Genomic DNA, 8,011 nt, shown 5'->3' with positions numbered 1-8,011 from the left:
AAAATAAAAGAAAAAGGAGAAATAAATCCCAAAATTCCTAAAAGGGTGTTGTTATTTGTCGCTCCCATTTTACCGGGTAACACTCCCTTTTTTTCTTGAAATACCAATTTTACCCCTAATATATAAATACGGTTTTTTCCTTCCCGACCAACATTTCTCACTTCTTTACTTCTCTCTCTAAATCTCTTACTCTCAAACTCTCTTACTCTCTAACTCTTTAAAACATTTTTTTTTTAAAAAGAATTCAAAAATTGTTCTTCATTTTTAAAAAAAACAACAATCATCATAAACACAAAAGAAAATGGGTGATTCGAGGCGGATTAGGCTGAGATTCGGAGGGAGGACCTTCGGCGGTGCTGGTGGCAGCGGCGGAGGCGGCGGCGGCGGTGGAGACGAGGTATTTTTTTTTTTTTTTAATTTCGGATCCTAGAAACTTCCGCTCAAAATTTCCGGAAGTTCCATGGAGGATCCGCCTGGAATTTCCGGATCCTCCATGGAACATCCGGAAATTTTGGGCGGAAGTGACATCCGCCCAGAATTTCCGGATGTTCCATGGAGGATCCGGAAATTCCAGGCGGATCCTCCACGGAACTTCTGGAAATTTTGGGCGGAAGTTCCAATTTTTTTTGTTTTTTTTTTTTTTGGCCTGTTAATAAAATTGTTAATTTTGTTTTTTTTTTTTTTGTTATTTTGAAGTGTTATGGTGATTATTGTTGATATTATTATTATTGTTGTTGTTATTATTGTGCTTATTATATTTTGTAATGTAATTATTATTAAAAATATGATAATTTTTATTATTTTGTTGATATTAGGTTTTTATTATTAATGTTAAGGTTATTGTTGTTGTTGTTAATTTGTTTTTTTTTTTGGATTTTGTTATTTTTGTTGTTATTTTGAAGTGTTATGGTTAGTATTATTATTATTATTATTATTATTATTATTATTATTATTTTTATTATTATTATTATTATTATTATTATTATTATTATTATTATTAGTGTTATTATTTTTAAAAATATGATTAGTATTATTATTAAACTAATTTGATATTAGGGTTTTTATGGTTATTGTTATTGTTTAATTTTTTTGTTGTTGTTGTTGTTCTTATAATAATATTATTATTAGTGTTATTAGTAGTACTATTATTAATATTTTTAATTATGATTAGTATTATAGTTGTTGATATTAGTGTTATTATTATTGTTATTATGGTTATTGTTGTTGTTAATTTGTATTTGTTGTTGTTGTTGTTGTTGTTGTTGTTGTTGTTAGTTAGTTATTGTTGTTAGTTATTGTTGTTGTTAAGGTTATATTTGTTGTTAATTTGTATTTGTTGTTGTTATTGTTGTTGTTATTATTATTGTTGTTATTGTTATTATGGTTATTATGGTTATTGTTATTGTTATTACTAAAATCGGATTATTTTTTAATTTTATGTAGATCGAGGGTTCTGGTGCTCGACATGCAATATCACGTCGTCTGAATGCGTCTGTTAGGAGACAGACATCTCGATCTTCACCGGTTCAGCCCGAGCAGCAGCAATACGGGTCTACTAGTGGTTGGTCGAGAGACCAACAGTCTGGTAGTAGTCGGCCCTTGTACTCTGCAAGTGGAGCACCCATATCTGACGAGGAAGACGAATGTTCGGCTAGTCATGCTGGTGACCGGGATGAAGAACAGGACCCTCAGGATTTCCATATGGTATATAGGGGTCAGTTTGGGAGATTTGTTGGTAGTGGGTCGAGTCAGCCTACTTCTAGCTCTGCAGAGGCATGGTTAGTGCAGGAACCGATGCCGGGTGGGCCTGAGGATGGGTCAGTTATCCCTAGTTTTGGCGGTCACGTGGCACGGTATATCTGGATGGAGCAGGAGCGTAGTGTTTTGCGCTGTTTGAGTAGGACAAAGTTATGTTCTTACTTGTTCACTTGGCGAGGCCGTCAATCTGTGGAGGACATTGCGGCAATTGATGCTAGTTGGTTGTCTCACTTGCCCGGCCTGATGAATAAGAGACTTGATTGGCCGTTGATTTCTGCTTTTGTTGAGAGGTGGCAGCCAAATACGAACACCTGTCACATGCCATTTGGGGAGATTACGATCTTGCTGCACGACGTGTACAACATACTTGGGTTACGGGTTGCAGGCAATATGGTGTCCACTACTCCTAGCACGGACGTGTTACAGGACGCGTGCTCGGTCACCATGGATATGACTCCAGATGATCTGTCTGAGGTTTTCGGCATAAAGACCATTTGGCAGGGTAGTGGGGTGTTGACTGATAAGATTTTTGAGTCAACATTGGCGGTCGACCGGGATTTTAGTGAGCAGCTTGATGCATACTTGTGGTTAGTGCTTGGAGGTACACTGTTTGTAGACAAGAGTGGTAACCGTACGCATCCTTCCTTCCTCCACGAGCTATGTCACACGGATGTCCCTATTAACGAGTATGCTTGGGGAACAGCTACACTGGCCTACTTGTATCGGCAACTGGGCACGGCATCACGAAAAGGTGCTGATTCGATTGCTGGTTGTCTCACGCTTCTGCAAGCGTGGATTTACGAGTACTTTCCGTGCTTTCGGCCACAGCAGGGTACCTTGACCCGGGACCTTCAAATGCCTCGTGCGTCTGCTTGGGATGTAGGAGCGGGATGTCCTAGCAAGAACCTGGAGCGCCTGTTAGCTTTTCGTACTAGGATTGATGTGCTTACTGATCGTGAGGTGAACTGGCTACTGTACGGAGCTGATCCTGCATTACGAGTGCCCCCCACTTTATTCATTGGCTGCATCCAGTACCGTAACATCATTGAGCCGTACATGCCTGATAGAGTGGTGCGCCAGCTTGGTTTCGTGCAAGGCATTCCCCGCGAGATCATCAGGCCAGAGAAGGCCAAGAGGCCGACTAACTTGAAAATGTATCGGGTAGACTTCCCGACTGAGATGACAGCTGTGATGTGGAACAGTTTTGTCCCTGGGGTATCTCAGAGTGTTGTTTTAGGTGCCCTACCCAGGCTTAGTGCTGCAGCTCCTTCGGTTGCGCCCGGTTACATGCAGTGGCTGTACAGGTTTTCTCACCCGCGGGTATCTCTAGGTGCAGGAGTTACAAGCAACCTGCCTGAGCGGACTAACACTGATTACGTAAGTATTTATGCTTATTATTATATTAACAATGACTTATATGAATTTTTGTGTTTAAAATATGTTATTGTTTGATTTGCAGTGGATCGGTCGGTCCATGGAGATTCACTAAAGAGCACTAGCTGAGTATCCTGAAATGTCGAGTGAGACTCGAACAATGAATGAGCAACTTATATTTGATTGGAAGTAAAAAATGGGACTTTAGATTATTTTGATTAGATGTTCTGTTAGTGGTTTTACTTATGTTATGAACTTATTTTTAATTTTTGTTTTTTAAATGTACTGTATAAACTGGACACTTACAAATGTTCAAAGTTAGTAAATTTACATTACAAACTACCTAACTAATGCATCCCACATGTCCCTTCTCAACTGATATGCTTGATCCCATCCATTAACACTATCCTCGTGGTTTTGCGTCCACCAATCGGCGATCGGCGGGAGTGGTGAATTAGGTACAAGGTCAAGACGGATAAAATGTGATCCACCAACTGTAGAAATCACAAACTCTCGAGTCAGTGACCGAACCCCGTTGCGTGCCCTCAGCGGTAAGACTGTGATGCATTGGTAGTAGCAAGTTGGTACTAGGCCTACTCCGAGACAAATCACCCTTGCGTTGAACCACGTAGCAATAGGAAATAAATCTTGAATTGTAACCATCCAATGCCGCTCCCCGACAGCCCCACCATCCCATCGAATACGCTCCACGTTCATCCAAAGTCGCCCAAGCCCGTAAATCTGTTCGTACAAATCAGGATTACCAGCGACCTCATTCGCTATTGTTTCTCGAGCGTCAAACCACTTATTTTGATCGCCAAAGAAGAAGTCGGCGACACAACGAAAGCCACAGTTCCCATCACCAATGACATCCTTCCAAGACGAAATGTACGGCAACATTAGGGCTGGAAGCAAGTTCAAATACCTGCATTGACTAATGTCACTTGGATCTACAACACAAAATTAAAAGATAATTTATTAGTAAAGCTACAAGTATTAAGTTTACATATTTTTATATTAAATATAGAATTTTAGTGTTACCTGATTCTGGGTCACCACCACGTTGAGTGTGTTGACGGTTCACATGCTCGAAATAGCTACGATCACGCCTGGTGTTATTTCTTTTCGGTCGACCACGAGTGTTAAGGTTGATATGTGGTTCTTCAAGGTGTGAATGATCTGGATGTAGCTCCTCTTCAATGATTCGCGTTACATTTCGACGTTACTTTCCATGACTTCGTCGATTAGGGACCGAAAATGTGCAGCCTCCTCGGTTGAATCATTTACCACTTCAGGAATGTTAACACCATCACCAATAACCAGTATCTTCCAGAAAGAATGAATTTGGCTGCTATACAATCCTGTCTGTGCAACTATCGAATCATGTATCTGGCAAGCACATGGAAGACCATGGGTCAGACGCATAGCACATCCATACCGTTCATGGACCCGGTAACTCAAATCCCGCATCCTTTTCGTCTCGTTATCCAGAACTTTCAAGCAATGTTGAGACACTTTGCCATTTATACGTGATAGTGGCAACTGTCTGTACAGCTGACCAATTTTAGACCTTGATGCCTCCAAGTTATTACAAATTTGTATGATGCGATTACCGATATGACAATGGACTCAGGCCCATATGGTATCCAAAGCACCTGCCAATGATTCTAATTAGTAAATTCAAATACAATTACAATTAATACAATTACAATTACGTAACAACGAGAACAACTAATAAAATAATACAACTAACCTGTGGATGATTCTAACCAAGTTTTCACTGCTGAATGTTGGCTCTCAACTCTGCAGTTGGTGGTGTTACCAAAATGAAGAACCTGGTTCGTCCAAAATTTCACAAATTTCTCCTTATGAAAAAGCCAAGTTCTCTGAACATACTGAATCACTTCCGGATATTTTCCCCACCTCATTTACATGGCAGTTAGAGCACGATCATACTCCGCCTGTGTTGTTGCATTCACGATTTTGAACCATCTCCCAGCTCTAAAACTGACACCAACCGTCTTGTTTCCAAACATCTTCGTCACCTTAGCCTCCACATCTCTGTTTATGTGCCATGGACAGAGTAAATGTGACGTCCCTGGAAAGACTTCTCTCAAAGCCGCACATAGCCCAAGATCACGGTCTGAAATAAATACAGATGGCTCTTTATCAAACCCAATCAACTCCCTTAATCTCTGCAACACCCACCGATAGCTAGCCGTGCACTCGTCGCGCATGAAAACATATCCAACTAGAAAATTCTGGTTTTTCGGTGTCACGCCTACTATCTCAAAGAAAGGCATGTTATATCAATTGGTCTTGTAAGTAGAATCCATACCTATGACATGTGGGTATGTGCGGAGTATGTTGACCATGATCGGGTGCACCATAAATGCATGTTGCAAAACGTTGTGATCATCGTTCGTGAACCAGTAAATGTATTTACTCTCTCTCGCCAGATGAAGAAATTGCTGAACAACTCCTCTTCCTTCGGACATCTCCATCCTGAAGTCATTTCGGCAATCGTAAATGTGTCGGATGTTTAGATGATCATCAGGAAATTGCTCGGCAATAGTGGACATGATGTTACGGGGAGCAACCTTGGACTTTGTCATGTCCCGCACAACCTGTTTTGCACCCGGACTCAATCCGCTCACTTTACGGTGACCCTCTAGGTACATAATCATTCGGTGGTTATGTGTTCCGGTGTGATCATTTTTCGCAATGATCTTCCAACTTTCGGTGCTGACATCATAATATATCTTGATGTAGAATGGACAACCATTAGCTTTGGTTTTGGTGTCCTTCCGTATCGCGTTCTCCAAATCTCTCGGCTTGCTCCTTCGTGACCGATCACATCGCAAATACCGATACGGCCGACCATCTCTGGTTTTGTTATAAGACGATTTCACCAATATAAATCTCAATTTTATGGAAACACCATCAGCCCATGTAACAACATCGTCAAATGTAGGAAAAAATGTATCAGTGACAAAATTCCCACTATAATTCACACCGTCACCGCCTTCCTCAGATTCCATATCCTATACAAATTAAACAAAACATGCTTTATGTCAAAATAATAATAATAAAAACAATAATAATAATAATAATTATAATTAAAATAATAAAAATAATAAAAACAATACTAATAATAATAATAATAATAATAATAATAATAATAATAATAATAATAATAATAACAACAATACTAATAACAATACTAATAATAATAACAACAAATACAAAACAATAACAATATTAATGATAATAAAAAATTATAACAACAACTACAAAACAATTTATAAGACCATAACATTAATTAATAAATAAATAATAATAATAACAACAACAACAACAACAACAACAATAATAATATTAATATTAATATTAATATTAATATTAAAATTATATTTCTACTAATTAATAATAACAATATCAAAAACAACAACAACAATAAAAATAACAGTAACAACAACAATAATAATATCAACGACAACAACTACAATAATATCAACATATTACTAATAATAACAATAAAAATAACAATAATAATAATAATAATAATAATAATAATAATAATAATAATAATAATAATATTGAAACAAAAATAAACATATTACTAATAATGATATTAATACAACAAAATTACATTAATTATCAAATACTAAATCACAACAATAATCACAAGACCACGAAAACAAAATACATAAAAAAAAACTTAATAAACATAAAAAAAATTAAATAAACGTACTTAACATTTTAAAAAAATAAAATTAATAGGGACATCCGCCTAAAATTTCCGGATGTCCCTAGGTACATCCGCCTGAAATTTCCGGATGTACCATGGAACATCCGGATTTTTTAGGCGGATCCCATCTTCCGCTTGAAATTTCCGGATGTTCCATGGTACATCCGGAAATTTTAGGCGGATGTACCTAGGACATCCGGAAATTTTAGGCGGATGTCCTAATTACCGAAAATAAAATAAAAAAAAACTTACAGAATGATCCGACGCATTCTCCGGCGTACGTATGTTCCACTCGCCGTCCATGACCCAAGACCCGTCGGAAAATTTAACGATTTTTGAAAATAGAAAATTTAGGTGGTCGTGGGGACTGATTTGGTTGCAAGGTCGTGGGGACCGATTTTGGGAAGCTCGGGACATCAATGTCGTGAAGTGAGGGGACCGTTTCATGTATTGTGTCCAAATGGGGAACAAGGTCCTTTTTATAACCCAAATTGCATAAAGGGCATAGTGGTTCATTCAAGTCAAAAAGGGAGCGTTACTTGGTAATTTGGGAGCGACAAATAGCAGTTGAGTTCCTAAAAACATCAGCCTTCCTCAAGCTTCCTCCTTCGATATCAATTAGCTGCTCTAAACTCCATTGAAACGCATCACCATCACGACCGTTCATCAACCATCAATGGCTATCCTCGCTTCGACCTTCAATATCAACCGTTCGATCTTATTAAACATCATGTGCGAGTCTTGTGAAATGGTTCGATCGAACCGATGGTTGGTTCGACTGAACTACGGGGTTGGTTCGGTCGAACCATGGGTGTGTTCGACCACACCTCTTCAATTTACAGAACTTGAAAGTCTCTGACTCGTGCTTCGACCGAACTCTCAACGAACGGTTTTCCCGAACCCGATCAATTTGTGATTTACTCTAATTTTTGGGTCGATTGGTTGCTTAATTGTTGCTGGTTGTTGACGGTGGTGCAGGTGCGGCTGATTGCTGGTTTAGGTGCGTGAGAATGGTGGTGCGGCTGTTACTGGGTGTTGGTGAGGGGCTGCTGTGGTGATTTTGGTGGTAGGTTGCTGCCAGGGGAGTTGGTTGGACGGTGGAACATGGGAGGTTCTAGGTGGTCAGGT

The 8,011-nt window shown here is 39.0% G+C and overlaps 2 protein-coding genes across 2 annotated transcripts; one reads left to right on the top strand and one right to left on the bottom strand.

Annotated features, from left to right (window-relative positions):
• Nucleotides 1-301: 301 nt before the first annotated feature.
• On the top strand, nucleotides 302-3,247 carry LOC110702811 (protein MAIN-LIKE 1-like). The gene is made up of 3 exons (XM_021880558.1): nucleotides 302-397; nucleotides 1,444-3,135; nucleotides 3,218-3,247. Exons 1-3 carry the CDS (start codon nucleotides 302-304, stop codon nucleotides 3,245-3,247), a joined length of 1,818 nt encoding a protein of 605 aa, XP_021736250.1.
• Nucleotides 3,248-5,441: 2,194 nt separating this feature from the next.
• Nucleotides 5,442-6,173, bottom strand: LOC110702810. The gene has a single exon (XM_021880557.1). The coding sequence runs from the start codon at nucleotides 6,171-6,173 to the stop codon at nucleotides 5,442-5,444; it is 732 nt and encodes a 243-aa protein (XP_021736249.1).
• Between the last annotated feature and the right edge of the window lie 1,838 nt (nucleotides 6,174-8,011).

Source organism: Chenopodium quinoa, unplaced genomic scaffold, assembly GCF_001683475.1.
Source record: "Chenopodium quinoa cultivar QQ74 unplaced genomic scaffold, ASM168347v1, whole genome shotgun sequence".
Lineage (NCBI taxonomy): Eukaryota > Viridiplantae > Streptophyta > Magnoliopsida > Caryophyllales > Amaranthaceae > Chenopodium > Chenopodium quinoa.
Note: the sequence above shows the minus strand (reverse complement) of the source record. Positions and strands in the feature narration are given on the sequence as shown.